This window comes from Arachis hypogaea, chromosome 18 (assembly GCF_003086295.3).
Source record: "Arachis hypogaea cultivar Tifrunner chromosome 18, arahy.Tifrunner.gnm2.J5K5, whole genome shotgun sequence".
Lineage (NCBI taxonomy): Eukaryota > Viridiplantae > Streptophyta > Magnoliopsida > Fabales > Fabaceae > Arachis > Arachis hypogaea.
Window position 1 is genome coordinate 106,876,983 of NC_092053.1, and position 21,880 is coordinate 106,898,862.

Genomic DNA, 21,880 nt, shown 5'->3' on the forward strand with positions numbered 1-21,880 from the left:
TCTAGGTGATCAGTCTCAATATCAAAAGCCTAGTACTTCAATTTTCCCAAAAAGGCACTCACAAACAAGCATGCTATGCAATATCAATTAGATAACCTAAATAGCATCAAAGAAAAGACATAGGGTATGCACTGAAGCACAATCGGTCCATCCCTCAGGCTCACGAGGATGAACTGCTCTGATACCACTAAATGTAACACCCTAATTATCCTAAGCCTTACCTCGCGTCATAAAGCAAAGGTTAATCAAAGGTTACGACAATTCTAAAGCTTGTACATATTTATATATGGAAAATTAATAATTCTAGAAGCCCGATGAAGAAATAAGCGCAAAAATAGTGTTCAAAAAGTGCAACATGATGCTACAAACCTAATGCATAAGATGTAAATATAATATAACAAAATATAAGAGTATAATAGTCAAAGGATACTAGCCGCAGCTCGCGGAGTTTAAGCCGACTAGTATATGCAGACATACAGAGTTTTGAAAGTAAAACAGCTTATACAAACTTCCTCTCAAAGTAAGCCTCTAGGCAAAATAAATAAAAAAGTGAGAGAAGCTAAACAAAATAATCAAAAGATTTCAAAACAAAGTGAAGATCTTCCGCTCTGTCACTATCAAAGCAACTCACCGAGGTGGGTTACGACCTGCATCTGAAAAATAACAACAAAGTATGGAATAAGAACCGGAGGTTCTCAGTATGGTAACATTGCCCAGTGATGTAAGATATAAGACTCCTGGATGCCAGAGGCAATCCTAGAGTTTCATATCCATCATGAGATTCAAGCTTAAAACATACATAAATTAAAACATTAACTTTAAAACCCCAATGAAAAAGGATAATCTAACTTAGTGGATTTCTAATCTAACAATTCTCCGTTGTCCCATAGCCTTCGCCAGCCTAACCGATATGCGATCCTATCGCTACCACCTTCCGAACCTCCTCAATCCCAGTAGAATACACAGATAAATAACAATGCAAGTAAAACACAAGTATCGCATGTATATCAAGAAATTCAAGTAGAAATGAATCATGTTATACAATTAGGCAAGCAATTTCAAGTCGGCAAAGCAAACAAACAGATAGAAGATGCACATGATGAATGCCTGTCCTATTGGCTGTGATATCACATTGTCAGTTCAACTGCCAACCCGACACATCTCCATGGAGATGTTACCCTTCGGTCTCATAATGGGAACCCCCGAGATATCGTGCCCGGATCACGGTCCAGTGCCTACACACTTTAGTGATTACGAAGGGATGCGAGCGGAATACTCTTGCCATAGACCTTACATCTCAACGTAAGTAGGATAAACCTACCGTCCTTACACCGCTGCCGTGACCTCGACAGGCGGGATTAACTTACCGTCCCTGCCAGGCGCATAGCGTCTCAACAATGTCAGTACAAAACAGTAATGTAGTGGTTTTCAGAAATCATTTTTCAGTATATCAGTAATCCACCATTTCATTCCGAATCCCAGACCCATCTCAACCACTATAAATTCATAATTTCCACAACTCATTTTGTCAATCATTATTACAGTACTCCATCATCTCTCTCAACTAATCCATCCTCAGTACTTCAGAAACCTAAGTCTCCATTTTCTAAAATTTTTACAAGAAAAATATCTAATTAAACTTACCAAAAGCATCCCCCAAGTTTTGACACCTAAAAACAAGCCAAGGAATCTTAGATAAGTGTTACGGAAGTTTTCAAGCTTGCCAGTAAGGTAAAACAGTTAAAAATAATATGTTTATTGAAAAGCAGGATAGTGTGCGTACGCATAGGGTTGTGCGTACGCATAGGGTTGTGCGTACGCATAGGGTTGTGCGTACGCATAGGGTTGTGCGTACACATAGGGTTGTGCGTGCGCACGCCCAGAAGGATTTTCAAGAAGTGTGCGTACGCATAGAAGTGTGCGTATGCACAGAAGGTAAAAGTTTTCATTTTAAATGTGCGCATTGATGCGTGCAATCGCCCTAAACGGACTGCCATTCCCAGTATGTGCGTGCGCATGAGACTGTGCGTAAGCACAAGTTGCAAATTTCGAAGGATTGTGTGCGCACCAGAGTGTGCTAGCACTCCCAACAGTAGGCACCTCCCTGTTTGTGCGCGCGCACAAGAGTGTGCGTATGCATGTGTTCAAATTTTCACAGGGTCTGCATGCGCACAAGGCTGTGCGTACGCACAAGGCCACACACAAGTAAAAAATTGCTACTGATCAGAGCACGTACACAATAGTGTACGTGCGCACACAAACCAGAAATCACAAATTCTGCAACTTCACAGAATTTCAGATTTCTGACCCAAACTTCCAACAATCTTATCTTTCTCTTCAAAATTCAGATTTCTACAAAATCTATATCGTTTTAAAGCTCTTTGAATTGTCGTTAATTTGATATAAAATTCATTCAATTTCAAAACTTGTAACTCAAGATATAATCTGTCAAAGTTTACTAAAATTCATTTTTACCAAAATTCACTAATTTCTCAAATTCTTAAAATTCATAACCAAAACCAATTCAAAACCATACCAAACTCCAATTTACCTCATAACTTACCCCTTATGTCACAATTCACCATTCATACAAATTTCCACTCACATTACATAATCCTCAACCTCAAATATCAAATATATCACACTAAAACCATTTCTCAACCAACACAATCATCCATCATCATTATATCACCACAATTCATCATGATTAACCTCATTCAACCTCAATCTCAATCCTTAAAATCATTCTTATCAACATCAACATCACAATTCATAAAAATAGCCAAAATCATCAAATCATCATACATCATCATTCAACAAGTTCAACAACCAATACAATCCAAACCTATCCTATCGGTCACTAGTCTAAGTGTCTAGAAATATTATATATTACACAAAGGAAACTGAAATCATACCTTGGCCGATTCCCAATATGCACTAAAACCCCAAGATTGAGTACAAATTAAGCTTCCAAACACAACCAAGTCACCAATCCAACTCCAATTGCTCCCAAGTATCCAAGGCAATTCCAACAAGCTCCAATATTCAAACTAACAACATATATTTCATATAAATCAAAACATAATACCCATAATATATCAATTTACAAGGGTTCTTGAGAAACTTTACCTTATCCACTAAAATTTGGGATAGAACCCAACAATCCCTCACTAATGATTAGTACCTAAACAACCAAAACACAAATTTCACTCTAAACAAAAATCCACAAACTCGAAATTCTTAGGGCAGAGGAAAGGAGATAAAAATTAGAAATCTTACTAACAAAGGTTAGATGAAAGTAACAGGCTCAGCGAGAGCTTCACGTAGCCGCTGACGACACGCAAATCGGAACACCGTAGCTCGAGATATGATGGATTGAAGAAGAGAGTGAATAGTAACTTTCTCTCTTCTTCCCCTCTTCTTTTCAGCTGGTGTGTGTGTTGTGTTTGGTGTTAAATGAGCTAAATGGGGCTCATTTAATGAACTTATATATGTTGGGCTTGCGCCCGGTTCAACCTGTTAGCGTTTTTGGCCCGTTTGGCCAAATTTCGGGCCAGACCTTTAAAATTAGTGCCTGATTTTCAATTCTAACTATTTTCCTAAGGTTTCCTACTGTTTTTATTATTTTCGTATAGTACCGGACCGATTTAAGCCGGTACTGTCGGTTCATTTACCGGTTCATGTTTTTATGTGGTTTTTCGCAGATAATTATATTTTCCAACTCAGAAAAATCTACTGAGTCCAAAAATCATATTTAAATTTTCTAATTCACATTCTAAATTTTTGGATCCTATTTTGGGCAATTTAATTATTTAATTAAACGGTTAATTAATCACGGTTCCTACATCTAAAACCCTTGACACTCTCCATAATTATTTTCTCTCCTATTCAAGTTCACGTTCACTGCTCTTTAGCATTCAACATTCAAGCACTTTTATGTTTCAGCAAAGATACGACTCCTCATTAATCCAGATTTATTTTATCTAATTAGAAATTTAACTCGATATTTGCATGCTCAATTTTTTAATCCTCGTGGGAACAATATTCACTCACCATGGTATTATTTGAACGATCTGGTGCACTAATGTATCAGAGCAGTTCATTCCTATTAGAGCTTTGGGAATGGACTGACTATGCTTCATTGCATACTCTGAGTATCTGTCATGCTTTGTGACTTGTTCAGATAACAAGAGTTTGAGTTTTATAGGCGTGGTTGTTTGTTGATTAACGCTGTTAGCTTACCATTACATACATTATGGTATCTTACATAAATAGCTTATAATGTAATATACATATAAAACATACAACTCATATCCCTTTTACAAAATTATAATAACAAGGACGAGGGACTGTCCAATGGTTAGCTACCAGGACATGTCGGGTTGGCTATATAACTGAGATTGACAACATATGTTGGGTTGAATCTCTAAATTAGATATTGTTTTATGTTTGTTTTTACTCTTTTATTGTATTATTCTATTTTATTCTTTCAGTTTTCTTTTTTACCACACGTACCTTTGATTTATTTCTTTATGTATGCAAGGGAGTGATAATCCTGAACCTCTTTAGTACGATTCTGAGATCGAACTAACTCTATTCCGATTAAGAAAGAAAGCAAGAGCTAGAAAAGAAGAAGAAAAGAAGATGGCCAAAGGACAAAACAATGCAAGAAGAACCCTTTGGGACTTCACCACTCCTATCACTTACAGTTGGGGCAGCAACATAGTGAGTCCCACTATCAAAGCCAATAATTTTAGTTGAAACCTTCACTCATCCAATCGGCACAGCAGAACCAATAGTTGGGATCTTTGAGGTGCAAGCTACCAGAATCTCATTAGAGATGGCAGACAACTCAAGAAAACAGGCTTATGGACAAGTAGAGGACGTGTTAGTAAAGGTTGAAGGCCTTTACATCCCTGCTGATTTCATAATCCTAGACACTGGGAAGGAAGAGGATGAATCCATCATCCTTGAAAGACCCTTCCTAGTCACAGAAAGAGCTGTGATTGATGTGGACAGAGGAGAATTGGTCCTTCAACTGAATGAGGACAACCTTGTGTTTAAGACTCAAGGATCTCATTCTGTAACTATGGAGAGGAAGCATGAAAAGCTTCTCTCACTGCAGAGTCAACCAAAGTCCCCACAATCAAACTCTAAGTTTGGTGTTGAACCCCCACATTCAAACTCTAAGTTTGGTGTTGGGAGGTTCCAACAATGCTCTGAACATCTGTGAGGCTCCAGGAGAGCTCATTGTCAAGCTATTGACATTAAAGAAGCGCTTATTGGGAGGCAACCCAATGTTATTTAATTATATCTATTTTATTTTCCTTTTGTTATTTCGTGTTTTAGTAGGTTGATGATCATGTGGAGTCACAAAAACTACTGAAAAATCAAAAACAGAATGAAAAATAGCATTAAAAATAGCACACCCTGGAGGAGAGCAGTCTGGCGTTAAACGCCAGAAACAAGCATCTGTCTGGCGTTTAACGCCAGAAACAGGCACCAAGCTGGCGTTTAACGCCAGAAACAAGCATCTGCCTGGCGTTAAACGCCAGAAACAGGCTATATTTGGGCGTTTAACGCCAGAAATAAGCAGCAATCTGGCGTTAAACGCCAGGATTGCACAGCAAGGGCGTTTTACATGCCTAATTGGAGCAGGGATGTTAAGTCCTTAACCCACAGGATCCCCACATCTTTTTCTCTCCTCTTCACACCTTTTTATAACTCTCTTCCCCAAATACCCTTCACCAATCACCTCAATCACTCTTTCCCATCACCTCTTCACCACTCACATCCATCCTCTCTTCCCCATAAACCCCACCTACCTCCAAAATTCAAACTCTTTTCCCTCCCAACCCCAACCCTAATGGCCGAACCCTAAACCCCATCCTACCCCTATATAAACCCCTCTTTCCTTCTTCATTTTCACACAACATAACCCTCTCTTCTTACCCTTGGCCGAATACACCTTCTCCCTCTATCTCCTCCATTCTTTTTCTTCTTCTCATTCTTTCTTTCTTCTTTTGCTCGAGAACGAGCAAACATTTTAAGTTTGGTGTGGTAAAAGCATAGCTTTTTGTTTTTCTATAACCATTTATGGCACCTAAGGCCAGAGAAATCTCTAGAAAGAGGAAAAGAAGGCAATTGCTTCCACCTCTCAGTCATGGAAGATGGAGAGATTCATCTCAAAGGTCCATCAAGACCACTTCTATGAAGTTGTGGCTAAGAAGAAAGTGATCCCTGAGGTTCCTTTCAAGCTCAAAAAGAATGAGTATCCGGAGATCCGACATGAGATCCGAAGAAGAGGTTGGAAAGTTCTCACCAACCCCATTCAACAAGTCGGGATCTTAATGGTCCAAGAGTTCTATGCAAACGCATGGATCACTAGGAACCATGATCAAAGTGTGAACCCGAATCCAAAGCATTGGCTCACCATGGTTTGAGGGAAATACTTAGACTTCAGTCCGGAAAATGTAAGGCTGGCGTTCAACTTGCCAATGATGGAAGAGAACGCACGCCCCTACACAAGAAGGGTCAACTTTGATCAAAGGTTGGACCAAGTCCTCATAGACATATGTGAGGAAGGAGCTCAATGGAAAATTGACTCAAGAGGCAAGCTGGTTCAATTAAGAAGGCATGACCTCAAACCAGTGGCTAGGGGATGGCTAGAGTTCATTCAACGCTCAATCATTCCTACTAGTAACCGGTCTGAAGTTACTATAGACCGGGCCATCATGATCCATAGTATCATGATTGGAGAGGAGGTGGAAGTTCATGAGATTATACCTCAAGAACTTTACAAGGTGGCTGACAAGTCCTCCACTTGGGCAAGGTTAGCCTTTCCTCACCTCATATGCCACCTCTGTAATTCGGCTGGAATTGACATAGAAGGAGACATCCTCATTGAAGAGGACAAGCCCATCACTAAGAAAAGGATGGAGCAAATAAGAGATCATGGACCTCAACAAGAGCATGAGGAAATCCCCCACCATGAAATCCCTGAGATGCCTGATAAACCACTATTTTATGGTTTATCTTGTGCTCAATTGAGTGGATTTTATCAACCCTTTACCCATTTATTCATAATATTTGCATGGTTTTATATTTCCTTCTTGATTTTGTGCTATGATTGAAAACATGCTTCTTTGATCTTATATTTGCTTATTATTAATCCTCTCTTATTACCATTAGATGCCTTGATATGTGTGTTAAGTGATTTCAGAGATTACAGGGCAGGAATGGCTTAGAGGATGGAAAGGAAGCATGCAAAAGTGGAAGGAATACAAGAAGTTGGAGAAATTGCTAAGCTGTCTAGCCGTCCTCAAACGGCTATAACTTTAGCTACAGAGGTCCAAACGACGCGGTTCCAGTTGCGTTGGAAAGCTAACGTCTGGAGCTTCGATTTGATATATAATATGCCAATAGTTGCCCTGACGCTAGGCGATGCGACCGCGTGCTCCATGCGGCCGCATCGCAGTGACAGAAATCAGCGTGTTTGAATTCTTCTCCAGCGATTTCTGGGCTGTTTTCGACCCAGTTCTCGGCCCAGAAAACACAGATTAGAGGCTATAAAGTGGGGGAATGCATCCATTCATCATCAAGCTTTCATATTCACAATTTTAGGAGTAGATGTAGTTTTTAGAGAGAGAGGTTCTCTCCTCTCTCTTAGGATTAGGATTTAGGACTTCTCTTAGTTTTAGGAGTGACTCTCAATCCCAAGTTCTTTATTTTTATTTGTTTTTCCAATTTAATTTATGAACTTTTCCATGTTATGATTTGAATATTTTATTTAATATAATTTGAGGTATTTCAGACTTATGATTGCTCTCTTTAATTTATTAATGCTCTGTGTTTATCCAAATTATTTTTATTTAAGTAGACTTTCTTCCCTTTTGGCTTTGGTTAAATAATTGGAGACTCTTGAGTTATCAAACTCATTGTTGATTGAAAATTGGAATTCTTCAAGAATTAATTCGAGTTCCACTAACTCTAACTTTTCCTAAGGAAAGACTAGGACTTGAGGAATCAGAATTAATTCATCCACTTAACTTACCTTCATAGTTAGAGGTTAACAAAGTGGGAGAAAAATCCAATTCTCATCACAATTGATAAGGATAACCAGGATAGGACTTTCGGTTCTCATACCTTGCCAAGAGTTTACTTTACAGTTATTTATTTATTTTTATTGCTTGAAAATATACCTGTGCGCATTGCCCAAACTCAACATTCCCCAAAAACACACTTTTTCATAATCAATAATAAGAACACCTCCCTGCAATTCCTTGAGAAGACGACCCGAGGTTTAAATACTCGATTATCAATTTTAAAGGGGTTTGTTACTTGTGACAATCAAAACGTTTGTACGAAGGGATTTCTGTCGGTTTAGAGACTATATCTACAACGTGACTGTTTTTATGAAATTCTTTACTGACAAAAATCCTAACGTCAATGCCTCAAGGGATGCACCTTCCTCCACAAAACTATTGGGAGCAAATCAACACCTCCTTAGGAGAATTAAGTTCCAACATGGGACAACTAAGGGTGGAGCATCAAGAGCACTCCATCATCCTTCATGAGATTAGAGAAGATCAAAGAGCTATGAGGGAGGAGCAACAAAGACAAGGAAGAGACATAGAGGAGCTCAAGAGCACCATTGGTTCTTCAAGAAGAGGAAGGCGCCACCCTCACTAAGGTGGACCCGTTCCTTAATCTCCTTGTTCTTATTTTTCTATTTTTCGTTTACTATGCTTTATGTTTGTGTCTTTATTACATGATCATTAGTATTTAAGTGTCTATGCCTTAAAGTTATGAATGTCCTATGAATCCATCACCTCTCTTAAATGAAAAATGTTTTAATTACAAAAGAACAAGAAGTACATGGTTTCGAATTCATCCTTGAAACTAGTTTAATTATTTTGATGTAGTGACAATACTTTTTGTTTTCTAAATGAATGCTTGAATAGTGCATATGTCTTTTGAATTTGTTGTTTATGAATGTTAAATATGTTGGCTCTTGAAAGAATGATGAAAAAGGAGAAATGTTATTGATAATCTGAAAAATCATAAAATTGATTCTTGAAGCAAGAAAAAGCAATGAATACAAAAGCTTGCAAAAAAAAGAGAAAAGAAAAATGGCAAAAAAAAAGAGAAAGAAAAAGAAAAAGCAAGCAGAAAAAGCCAAAAGCTCTTTAAACCAAAAGGCAAGAGCAAAAAGCCAATAGCCCTTAAAACCAAAAGGCAAGGGTAAAAAGGATCCAAGGCTTTGAGTATCAGTGTATAGGAGGGTCTAAAGGAATAAAATCCTGGCCTAAGCGGCTAAACCAAGCTGTCCCTAACCATGTGCTTGTGGCGTGAAGGTGTCAAGTGAAAACTTGAGACTGAGCGGTTAAAGTCAAGGTCCAAAGCAAAAAAAGAGTGTGCTTAAGAACCCTGGACACCTCTAATTGGGGACTTTAGCAAAGCTGAGTCACAATCTGAAAAGGTTCACCCAGTTATGTGTCTGTGGCATTTATGTATCCGGTGGTAATACTGGAAAACAAAGTGCTTAGGGCCATGGCCAAGACTTAAAGTAGCTGTGTTCAAGAATCAACATACTGAACTAGGAGAATCAATAACACTATCTGAATTCTAAGTTCCTATAGATGCCAATCATTCTGAACTTCAATGGATAAAGTGAGATGCCAAAACTATTCAAGAGGCAAAAAGCTACAAGTCCCGCTCATCTGATTGGAGCTAAGTTTCATTGATATTTTGAAATTTATAGTATATTCTCTTCTTTTTATCCTATTTGATTTTCAGTTGCTTGGGGACAAGCAACAATTTAAGTTTGGTGTTGTGATGAGCGGATAATTTATATGCTTTTTGGCATTATTTTTACATAGTTTTTAGTATGATTTAGTTGGTTTTTAGTATATTTTTATTAGTTTTTAAATAAAAATTACATTTCTGGACTTTACTATGAGTTTGTGTATTTTTCTGTGATTTCAGGTATTTTCTGGCTGAAATTGAGGGACTTGAGCAAAAATCATATTCAAAGATTGAAGAAGGACTGCAGATGCTGATGGATTCTGACCTCCCTGTACTCAAAGTGGATTTTCTGGAGTTACAGAACTTCAAATGGCGCGCTCTCAATTGCGTTGGAAAGTAGACATCCAGGGCTTTCCAGAAATATATAATAGTCCATACTTTGCCCGAGTTTAAACTTCGCAAACTGGCGTTCAACGCCAGTTCCATGTTGCATTCTGGAGTTAAACGCCAGAAACAGGTTGCAAAGTGGAGTTAAACGCCAGAAACAGGTTACAAACTAGCGTTCAACTCCAAGAGAAGCCTCTACACGTGTAAAGCTCAATGCTCAGCCCAAGCACACACCAAGTGGTCCCCAGAAGTGGATTTCTGCATCATTTACTCATTTCTGTAAACCCTAGTAACTAGTCTGATATAAATAGGACCTTTTACTATTGTATTAGACATCTTTGATCAGTTTTATGCTATCTTAGACCTTTATGGGGGCTGGCCACTCGGCCATGCCTGGACCTTGCTCTTATGTATTTTCAACGGTAGAGTTTCTACACACCATAGATTAAGGTGTGGAGCTCTGTTGTTCCTCATGAATTAATACAAAGTACTATCGTTTTCCTATTCAATTCAAGCTTATTCCGATTCTAAGATATTCATTCGCACTTCAATATGAATGTGATGATCGTGATAGTCATCATCATTCCCAACCTATGAGCGCGTGCCTGACAACCACTTCCGTTCTACCTTAGATTGAATGAGTATCTCTGGGATTCCTTAATCAGAGTCTTCGTGGTATAAATTAGAATCCATGGACAGCCATTCTTGAGATCCGGAAAGTCTAAACCTTGTCTGTGGTATTCCGAGTAGGATCTAGGAAGGGATGGCTGCGACGAGCTTCAAACTCACGAGTGCTGGGCGTAGTGACAGACGCAAAAGGATCAATGGATCCTATTCCAGTATGATCGAGGACCGACAGATGATTAGCCATGCAGTGACAGCGCATTGGACCATTTTCACTGAGAGGACAGGATGTAGCCATTGACAACGATGACGCCTAACATATAGCTTGCCATAGAAAGGAGTATGAATGATTGGATGAAGACAATAGGAAAGCAGAGGTTCAGGAGGAACAAGCATCTTCATACGCTTATCTGAAACTCTCACCAATGAATTACATAAGTATCTCTATTTTTAATTTATGTTTTATTTATCTTTTAATAATAAAATCTCCATAATCAATTGAATCTGCCTGACTGAGATTTGCAAGATGACCATAGCTTGCTTCAAGCCGACAATCTCCGTGAGATCGACCCTTACTCACGTAAGGTTTATTACTTAGACGACCCAGTGCACTTGCTGGTTAGTTGTGCGAAGTTGTGACAAAGAACTAAGATTATGAACGTGCGTATTAAGTTTTTAGCTCCGTTACCAAGGAATGAAGTGTCACGATTTCTGCGCACCAGATACTCTGATGCTTATATCAATAGTATTTCAGGTGATACAGTAAACAATTTGTTACCTGTTGAGTTCTCCTTTTTTCTTTTATTACATCTCTCCGATGTAACCTTTCCTAGACAAGATCGAAGAATTCATAATCATGGTTAAATGAGAATACTACTTTACTAATTAACATGTATATCATTAAGACTAATAAAGTCGAAATCTCACAAAACTATCAAAATATGGCTTTAAAATAGATATTAAAGGCAATAAATGCCTAAGAAAACCGTTACGTTGGAAAAGGGAATAAAGGGAAAGGGAACTCAACAGGTAAATTCTAACCAACACTAACTCCTATGAATACTACTGATTTAAGCATCGGAGCGTCTTGCAAGTAGCCCTCTCGCCCAGGTTCTGACGTCGCTCAAGTTAGGATCTCCGATCTCCTAATCTCATAAACTCGTAACCACAACAAAAGGTACGGACATTTGACACCGTCTGTGGGGATCCTATATTGTCTAAACCATGGCTAATAAGAAAATTCATTCAGTAATCAACCCAATCACTCCTTTTAAGGAGCGATTCTATGATGATGGGCACAAATGTCACACCTCCTACCAATGAAGAATATCAAGTTCCCCTAGGGTTTGAAAAACATGAGGTGCAGAATGCTGAAGCCCATAATGTCAAAACTCAGAACACGAGGACTCGTCACTTTGCTGGATTAGGGAACGATAACATTTATGCCATGTAAAAAATGCGCCATAAAGTGCAAGAACTATAACACTGCCAAGTAGAGTTGAAATGTCACTTGGTAGAGTGATGACAATCGAGGCAATCTCGGTCTCAAAGTCGTACGGCCATGGGCCATGAAGATCATAGTCATGAAAGGAAAATCCCAAAAAAGATCCCTGATCAACAACAAGATAACAATCGATGACGTTTGCACTCACCTCAAAGATAGAGGAGGTCACCACGACGTGATAACGAACGTCGCGAGTTTGAAAGACGAGGAAGGGATGAGTGTCGATCAGATAAACTCTAACATACACTAACTCTTTTAAATACTACTAACTTAAGTATTGATGTATCTTACAGGTAGCTCTCCCAATCTGGTTCTAATGTTGCTCAAGTTAAGATCTTCAATCTCCAGATCTCATAAACTCGTAGTCACAACAAAAAATATGAACATAATTGTTATTAGACATTTACTATCTTTAATAATGTTCGTGTTTAATGTTATGATTTGATAATTTCGTGAGTTAATAACTTTATTAATTTTAATAACTTAGCCGTTTAGCTAATAACGTCATTTTTCTCATTTAATTGTATTCTCATTATGTCATCTTTGTTCAGAACACTAATCATATTTCATATCATTAGTATTTGATGACAACAAACCAAAAGTATTGTTTCGACAACATTCAGACTATTTTTATAGCTGTTTGTTTTTTAGCTAACTTTATTCTTTTTGTTTTATAAATAAGATAACATTTAAATATTTGAATTAAATAATGTTAAAGTGTTGTTTAATGATTTAATTTGACATTGTATATATTATGTCTAGTGTATTGAATAAAATAGATTAATAAAAAATTAATTATGATATTTGAATTAATATTTTAATATTTGTTTTATAAAAAACAATAATACATATTGTGTTGTTTATTAATTTAATATATATATATATATATATCTATATATATATATATATATATATATATATATATATATATATATATATTATTTTTTACCTTTAAGTTACCATTCTTACAAATAATACATTAATTTTAATAAGATAGTGAAAATTATAAGTTCAGTCTTACTTTAGTTATTATTGTATTATATTATAAGTTTAATTATACTGTTATGACTTTTTGTTTGTCTATGAAACTTTAAATTTGAGAAATTAAAAATTAATTTATCGTAAATTAAAATTTTATTTGATAATTTATTATTGATTAATAAATTATTATATATATATAGACTAAAGTCAAAGTTTTGACATTTATTTAAACATATAAATGAGATAGCTGACCAATCCAATCAAAGTTGATTATATGTATTTATAATTTATATCATAGTATTCTTAAAAGTAAATTAACAAATCCCGTAAAATTATCGCAAATCAATTAATAGCATTTCATACAAAAATATCTCCTATCAATCTCATAAAGATATTGCTTCTTAAATGCATCCCAAGTTCTCATTTCTCATTTCTAATTTCTAATTTCCAATTGGGCGAGAAGTACCTTATCATGTAAAAGGGCAGCTGTCCCTTGACGCCACAACGTGGCCATTGATGCTGATGACGCCATAGCAGCCACTTCCCACTAAGGGACATTTTTGTCATTCCACAATATTTGGAACACAATTTGGTTCCCACCAACTGATCACTGATCAGAAAAGCACACTACTTCTGCACTCAACCGCCCAAACGACTGAATAACGCAATCAGAAAGAAGAAGAGAGCCAACGACAAACTTGAATTTTCAATAGTGACAGCCATATTATATAGTTTTTATCTTCCAAAAACAGAAAAAAAGATATTTAATATTTTTTTAAATTCCAGTTACGTGCTGTGAGCCTGTGAGGATAGATTTGCTGTGGTGGATGATGTCGGATATGTCATACAAAGATATCCCCTTGAAAATTGTGACCATGTGATTTAGAAAAAAAAGTGATATATTTGTTATTATCTTTGGTTTCTTGTGTTTTGTTTTTTCTCTGAGCCTTTATATCCAACTTGGTTTTCTGACGGTGAGTTTTATCACTATGGAAGCGCGTCTTTGATGTGGCGCTTTGCTTTGCTTGACCTTCACGTTTTCTCTCTTTCGGTAAGTAGTTATCAAATCATAAACTCCATCATCTCATCATCAATTTAGTTTTCTGATTTAGGAATATCTCTCCCACCTTTTGTTTCTTCTCTGCATGTTTCGGATTTTGTGTTTCATGTGATTGATGTTTTGCAAAATTTGAATTTCCTGCAACTTGGTTTTCTTTCAGTGCTTTATGAGTTGTGACTATATTTTGAAATTCGAAAGTATGATTTCATTTTCAGTGGCGGTTGTTGGAATTGCTTTCTAGGTAAAGCAATTTTCTTTTTTTTTTTTTTTTGGGTAATATGTGATATGATCTGTTTCTAACCCTGGTAGATATGATGCTTTTTTACTTAATCTGCAAGGTGGTATATTTAATTGATGGAGTAAGTTTGGGGAAAGTGTGGTATAAGGAATTTGAGTTTGGAAAGAGAAACTGAGAAACTTGGTACAAAAATGCTGTGATTTGGCTCTATTACAAGAAACTTCCTTCTGTTTCTTTTGGTGGGGCAGAGGGAGAGGGGTATGATTGGGACCCCTGATACAAATTTGTTATCTTCTTGTTAATATTCAAATATGCTGTGTTTATTGTCATAATTGTACATCTGTCTGAATATAAGCAGCTTCTATAGACTCTAGTTTTGTATGGCATTTGGCAGTTTTGTACATCTGTTTTGTTCTTGTGCTTACAAGCCCTACCTTCTTTTTGTTGGATGCTTATTATGTTGCCAGATTATAGCTTGGATTTATTCGACTGCATTTGGAACATTATAGCTTTGTTACAGTTCATTGATTTTCTTTACTAAGTCTTCAATGTGATAGAGACTCAACTGTTACTGTGTTAGGGTTCTTTTCTTCATTCATTTGAGTAGGAAGGTTCCTTAACAAACAATATGATGTTATACATTGATAGAAATATAACCATTTATGTACCTTTAAGCTTCTGGGACAAGTGGTTTCATGACAAGGTAGTGGAGTTTTTATGATCTAAAGATCTAGAGGTCGACCTTTGTTGATCTCAAAAGAAAAGGTTTAGCGTAAGGCAAATAAAAAAGAAGAGGAAAAACCTATTCAAAATTGGCGCAAATCCAAAAAAATGAAAAAGAAAAAGCAATTTTGCAAGTCTGCAAATGAAAATTTTCATTTTATACCTTTCAGGTTTGGGGTTGCAGTTACCAAAGCCCTCATCATGGGTACTATCATTGAAGATGACTCATTTACTAAGCCCTTAGGAAGATGGCCTGTCTTCTATTATGGCATGGGACACATGCTTAATGACATTACGGCTGCTTGTTGGTTCACCTATCTATTATTGTTCTTGACGGATATTGGACTTTCACCAAGGTGCAATAACCTTTTGTTATTCTTATTTAGTTTCTTGGACATGTCAAAGAGTATAGTTATCTTTTGTGCAAAATTGTATTAATTGATATTTTATTTAAGTATGATATAAATGGTTGCCATTAGAATTTCACTAGTCCAATTGTCAGGATCTAGCCTAATAATTACATGGATTTGAACTGATTTGCAAAATCAAATTGATTTAGTGGATTGTAGAACACAAATAATTGATGCACAATTACATTTTTTGTAAACTTTAGCAGCAAATGTTCCAATACTGTAAATTGATAATAGATAATAACTTAATGCATTTCGCCTGCTTCAGGCATGAATGTTCGAGTTGAGGTGGGACATGAACCTGTGAACATACTACAGATACACATTTACAAGAAATATTTTTGCAAGAGGCACATTATGTTGGAATGTCAATGTTACGACAAATGATTTTCAAAGTTGTATAACATTTTTAATTTTCAATAACTTGAGAAAGCTTTCTATTCTAATATCTTTGACAGAATCTGTCATAGTTTCTTATTTTGTGTACTTGATATTTCTTTTTCCCCATTTCATAGGGATGCAGCGGTTGTGATGCTTTCAGGTCAAGTGGCTGATGGTTTTGCCACCATATTTGCTGGTGAACTGGTAATGTCTTGGACACATATTTTCCTTCATTGTTAGGAAATATATCGTATGCTGCTGTTGGTTTCTACGTATGCCTAAAATCATCCTTGTAAACCATCACTATTTCATAAAATAGTTAAATTCATTATTTCTCGATTCCTTTTCATCCAAATTCCTTGTCTTAATCTTCATGATAATGTGGATTTTTTGTGGAAGTAATCTGAGTAATTTTTATCTGCCTGTTGCTTATTTAATATCTGCATTTTTACCAAGGTTTATATGCTTTCGAGATCTTGTATTGATAGAAATGCTTGTTTCTGTTGTCTTGCTTTATAGATAGACAGATTTGGGCATTTCAAGATTTGGCATGCTGCCGGATCCATATTGGTGGCTGTTTCTTTTTCTTCTGTTTTTGGAGGTTGTCTACCATGTAAAATCTTCGGTTCCAACTCTAAAACATTTGAAACTGCCAGTTACAGTGCATTTGCAGCAATCTTCAATGTAGGCTGGGCTGCTACTCAGGTTTCACACATGTAATAATTTCCACATGTTTACCTTCTTTTCAGTTACTTTTTAATTTCTAGTTGAATATAGTCCTTCAGTTACAAACATCAAAATAAAAGCAGTCGGCTGGTGCTTTTGTCTTTAAAGTGTTCTTAGCTCTGTTCTTGGCAATATAGACTAGAGATTTGGATATCCTTGCGTCCTTGAATTATTTATATTTTTGGAAATTCATTTGTCAAAATATTTAGATTAGCTGATTTTTCTTGTTAAACTAAATACATACTATTCACACATGAAAATTTTCATGGGGACAAAACAACTGATACTGATTCTCTGATGTCTGTTAAGCAGCTTAATTGTTTGTTGTGGCTATTACTTCATTAAATAAGTCTAAGAATGACATGAAATGTGTATTTCTAAACACATTAATCTAAATGAACACTCCAATTTCATAAGTTTCTTGGTTGAAGCAATCACTAATGCAATTCTTAACAGGGTTAATGGTTATGTAAATCTTTCCCTAAGTGGGATACCAAGATTATCATTATTTTATAAATTCTTCAATTGCTTTCTTGAAGGTCCATGGTTACTTGCATCACATTGAACTCTACCAGCAGAGTGGCACTAGCTAGCTGTCGCAATGCTTTTACCATGGTAATATTCTCATAATGTTCCTTATGCTACATATCCCTCTTTTTTTGGTTGGGGGAGGGATTTATATTAAATCATCAAGATTGATATCCTTATAAATTATTAATTTATATAAATTGTATCTATTCAAGGTTGCCAACCTAAGTCTTTATGGAGTTGCGTTGATATTATTCAGTGTCATTAGTGGGAAAACATATGCTGGTGTTGAAAATCAGGTATGTGTATTAGTAATTGTTTATATCCATCTATTAGTAGCTGACATCAAGCATAATCACTTTGTTATTATTCCAAATGAGCAGTACCGTTGGATTGCATATCTGTCAATTCTTATTGGCTGCTGCTTCGTTGGCATATTTCATCTTGCAACCAAAGAACCCAGGTGTGCTTGTAGGCTTAACTACAATTTATAATCAAAGCTTTCTGTTGTTTCTAGTAGTATATTAATATTATCACTGGAAATTGTGCAATAATCAAACTTATACAGAGTTAAGGTCTTGTAGTTGTTCATTGTTGTTTGATCAATTTAGGCCATTATTTGTTGAAAAACTGAGAAATTCTCTTTTGTTATTTTCCTAGATTGAAGGTTGGTGTACATGGATCAGTTCATGCTAGGATTTCATGGGTCTATTGGTTCAAGAGAGTTTTGTATTATCAGGTTGCTCTTGTTTATGTTCTCACGAGATTAGTTCTCAACGTTTCACAGGTTAGCACAACAACTAACAATTTTTCGCTTATTTACTCATCGGAAGAGAAGAGGCTTGAAATGTATAGACTTTGCTGCAAGTTTGGGTATGAAGAGAACGCATAGTCAGGAAACATTTAAAAGGAAACTGAAATTTAATACTGGCATTTAGATTTCCTATGAAACATAACATGAATACTTATGACACCAAAATGGCTTCTATTTCAGGCATACCTTGCATTCTTTGTCATCAATGACCTACATATGGCCCAATCAGCCAAAGCTTTGGTACATGAGAAATTTAGCCCATTTTTAATTCATTTCAGTCTGTTGATCTTTATATATTTGAAGTTGTAGTAAATAACAATTGTTTGATGATAATTGAATTAGGTTCCTGCTATTATATACATATGCAGTTTCGCTGTATCTATTGCATTACAGGTTTGCATACTAAATAAGTTCTATTGATTATATTGTACCATATTACATTTCCATAGTTAAAATTATTATTATTTTGTTAGGAGATTGCATGGACCGGTCGAAGGCTGAAGGCCTACTACTCTGCTGGGTGCATTCTTTGGATTTTTTGCGGTGCCGTGATCCTTCTTTTAACAAGAAATATGAGTTATGTGATGTACATAGTATCAGTATTTATTGGCATAGCAAATGCTCTGATGACGGTATGGCAAGATCTTCTACTTATTCGAATTGTCAAAAGAAAAAGAAATGTCCATTTTATTTTATGTATGCAATTTTGAAGCCTTATTTTTCTTTATTACTTTTATGTAAGGTAAATTTACCAGTTTCTATTCTTAAAAAATGTAAGGTTTAGAGTTTAGAGTTTAGACATAACAACTTTGGTCAATAAGAGGAAAAATCAAATGCTGAAGTTTAACACTAATAGCACCCTGTCATAAATTCCTTCTATGTTGGTTCAAACTTCAAATTAATAAGGATTTGTTTATCAGATATAAATATGTTGAATTATTGAGTGGTGTTCTTTTAATAGGTGACTGCAGTAAGCATGCAAAATTTTCTCATTGGTGAGGACCTTAATGGCTGTGCATTTGTTTGTGGATCATTGAGCTTTGTGGACAAAATTTCATGCGGGCTTGCTTTATATGTTCTTCAGTCATATCAAAGTAAGTTTGTTAATTTTATTTTATCCTATGATAATTCTCTCCGTCCCTAAAGGTATACATTAGACTGGACGATGGGAAGCAATAATGAAATTTAAGTAGATTCTTGCTACCTACAATAGCAGGATACGACATATCTGGCTTAAACTTTTCTATGCTCTTGTTATATTCTTCTTCATAGAGTTAGCATGTCCAAGCTCAAACTTAGAGTGCACGAAATCTTCCAATTACAGTCCAACATATGATTTTTGTTAAAACATACAGGGCATTTTTTCCTCAAAGGGGTTTTGTCCCAACTCCAGTAGAAATTGAACCTATCAAGTACATATGGAAGGTGGGGAACCACACTTCAAAAGTTACTCCCTCCATTTCAAAATAAGTGTAGCTTTCACTTTTTTGGGTTCATTGAAAAGTTAATGTATCTCGACAAAAGGCTTATCTAAATATGTTAACTTTTTAATAAACTCAAAAAGTGGAAGCGATATTTATTTTGAAAAGGGGGAGTAGTTGTTAAGACAAAAGAACTATTCTTCTTAAATACAAGCATCCTATAACACTTAAGGCCAATTCTATGACGCCTTTTGTTTTGTTGCCAAAATTGCCAAACTTACTTTTTAAAATAAATATCAAATATTTAGAAATTATTTATTTTTATACTTTTTAAATTAAATATTGACTTTTAACCATTTTTGTTAAATTAGCATCAAACTTTAGATACCTTAGCAATCATCAATACTTTTAGCCACTTTAGGTAAACTACTTAATTAAGTTCTTTTGAAAAAAGATTTTAAAACATAAGGACTTATATTAAAAACAATTTATAAATAAGTTATTTTATGTTTAGTAAGTTATTATAGAAGTACTTGTTTTAAAGTTGTGTAATAAATAAGAGTGATAAAATAGCTTTTGAGAAGAAGAGCCTTCTTCAAAAGCTCTTAAACAACTTTTGAAAAAGTTAAAACTTGAAAGCATATTTAAAAAAGGTGAGTTTTATGGTGCCTTTTACTATAGTGCCTTTTACTATGGTGCCTAAATTGCCTAACTTGCTTTTAAAAGTAAAAAATAAAATGTTTAAATAAAAAGTAAAATATTTAAAATTTATTAAATATTATCTATTTGCCATTTTTAATAAGTTAGGCACAATCTCAAAGGCACCATAGCATTTACCTTTAAAAAATTGTATCAAATACCGTTAATGTGACTTGATTTTATCAAAAGTCCAAAAAATAGCTTTTGAAACTTTCTAAATGGGACCTTAACCTAGGACTTTGGACACCTTGTGGTAGCCTCCTATCACCCTCCCTATCTAACCCATGTTGTTTAACATGGGAAGTCCTCCATGTGAAATAGCCTGGCTGCATAGAGTGGAAACTGAACCAAACGGAAATTTAGGTCCTTACATGGGTGCCATGCAGGCTTTTTTTTCCGGGGTGGTTAGATTAGAAATTAAATTGAATTTTCTTTTCTTAGAGGCTATTCTTTTAGTTCTTTATATCTAGAAGAAAAAAAAAAAGCAGCTGCTGAAGCCAGCCGAAACAAATACATTTTTTGTATTTTGACAGTGTTAATTGACCACAATGCAGATGTGTCTCCACAGCTCCAAGGAACACAAATGGTCCTTTCAGTTACAAGGTTAGGTTTGGGTCTTGTTCCTGCATTATGTGCACTGGTTGGTGTGGCAGTAACTTGCACTATGGATTTCAACAACCCTTCAAAATCTTTGACAGCACCGCTGCTAGTTTAGCCGTGTGTTCATCAACATGATCGTTCTACTTCATCTCTAACTAATATACAAAGATAGCATTTGAAAATTCAACACAAGAAGTATTCTTCGAAATATTCACATTGTTTTAGCAAGTTATATGTATTAGTTATTTATTGAATTGTTCTTAATTATAAGAAATGTGAAGTCGAATGTACATAATAGTATGTTCAAGATTTAATTGAAATTTATACTAGTACATTTACAGTTTCATTTGAACTAGAGGTTTCTAAGATTCCAATGACGCGACTCGCCGATTTTCGTTTTTTTTAAAAAAAAAAAAAAAACTAAATTGAATAAATTTGTGTACTTGATATTTAAGCTTGTTTTCAAAAATAATACTTATTTAGTGGATAGGAAGTGTGTTTTGGGAATCACATAATTACTGAGTTAAAATTTAATGAAAAATTCATTGGTGTAATTAAATTAAAAATTATTTTAATTTGTGTCGAAATATTTCAATATAATTTGGATCTGAAATAATTATGTCAATCTTATTATTGTTAATTAAAGTAGATTGAGATAACAAAGTAAATATACATCAAACGTAATTTTCATACAGGAAGTGATAATTCATTATGAAAAGCCTAAGGGTTCATTTAACTCCTAATTTGGATCTGGTATTCAACTTTTTTTTTTTTTTTTTTTGTTAGATGGATTAGACAACTCCTAATTCTAGGCATTACTCATGTATTACACACCCACACAACACACTCACATACACTACATGAGTTCATTTAAGGGTTCATTTTTTTTCTCATAGGACTTGAACCCGGGTGCAGCTACTTGCGAGGCAGCAGATCCTGCCACTAGCACCAAGCCTCGGCTGCAATGTTCAAAATTTTATATTCTCTCTTCAATATGATACAAATTTGAATGAAATGGATGAACATGAGGAAGAAAC

At 35.4% G+C, this 21,880-nt stretch overlaps 1 protein-coding gene and 1 long non-coding RNA gene across 9 annotated transcripts; one reads left to right on the plus strand and one right to left on the minus strand.

Annotated features, from left to right (window-relative positions):
- Window positions 1-356: 356 nt before the first annotated feature.
- Window positions 357-13,987, minus strand: LOC140181721 (uncharacterized). The gene is made up of 3 exons (XR_011876827.1): window positions 13,710-13,987; window positions 2,916-3,050; window positions 357-653 (listed from the first exon to the last, which is right to left on the minus strand). It is a non-coding gene; the product is annotated as an uncharacterized lncRNA (long non-coding RNA).
- On the plus strand, window positions 13,502-21,195 carry LOC112770936 (uncharacterized). Of its 8 annotated transcripts, none has more exons than XM_072226162.1 (14): window positions 13,658-14,294; window positions 15,435-15,620; window positions 15,943-16,069; window positions 16,190-16,259; window positions 16,575-16,771; window positions 17,321-17,396; window positions 17,525-17,608; window positions 17,693-17,772; window positions 17,970-18,096; window positions 18,304-18,363; window positions 18,466-18,516; window positions 18,597-18,755; window positions 19,085-19,217; window positions 20,798-21,195. In XM_072226162.1, the coding sequence occupies exons 4-14, from the start codon at window positions 16,206-16,208 to the stop codon at window positions 20,956-20,958; spliced, it is 1,182 nt and encodes a 393-aa protein (XP_072082263.1). In that variant the 5' UTR covers window positions 13,658-14,294; window positions 15,435-15,620; window positions 15,943-16,069; window positions 16,190-16,205; the 3' UTR covers window positions 20,959-21,195. The 8 variants fall into 8 exon arrangements, with proteins under 8 accessions (XP_025671216.1, XP_072082263.1, XP_072082262.1 ...); XM_072226161.1 differs by having other exon boundaries at window positions 14,230-14,294; window positions 15,943-15,962; XM_072226163.1 differs by lacking the exon at window positions 13,658-14,294 and adding an exon at window positions 14,325-14,544.
- Window positions 21,196-21,880: the final 685 nt, after the last annotated feature.

Bases quoted from the DNA above. Each gene is read 5' to 3' on its own strand.
- LOC112770936 (XM_025815430.3), top strand. From the start codon at position 15,373: ATGAAAAAGAAAAAGCAATTTTGCAAGTCTGCAAATGAAAATTTTCAT. The intron at 15,621-16,189 runs GTGCAATAACCT...CCCATTTCATAG, and splicing joins GATATTGGACTTTCACCAAG to GGATGCAGCGGTTGTGATGC. The intron at 18,756-19,084 runs GTATGGCAAGAT...TTCTTTTAATAG, and splicing joins TAGCAAATGCTCTGATGACG to GTGACTGCAGTAAGCATGCA.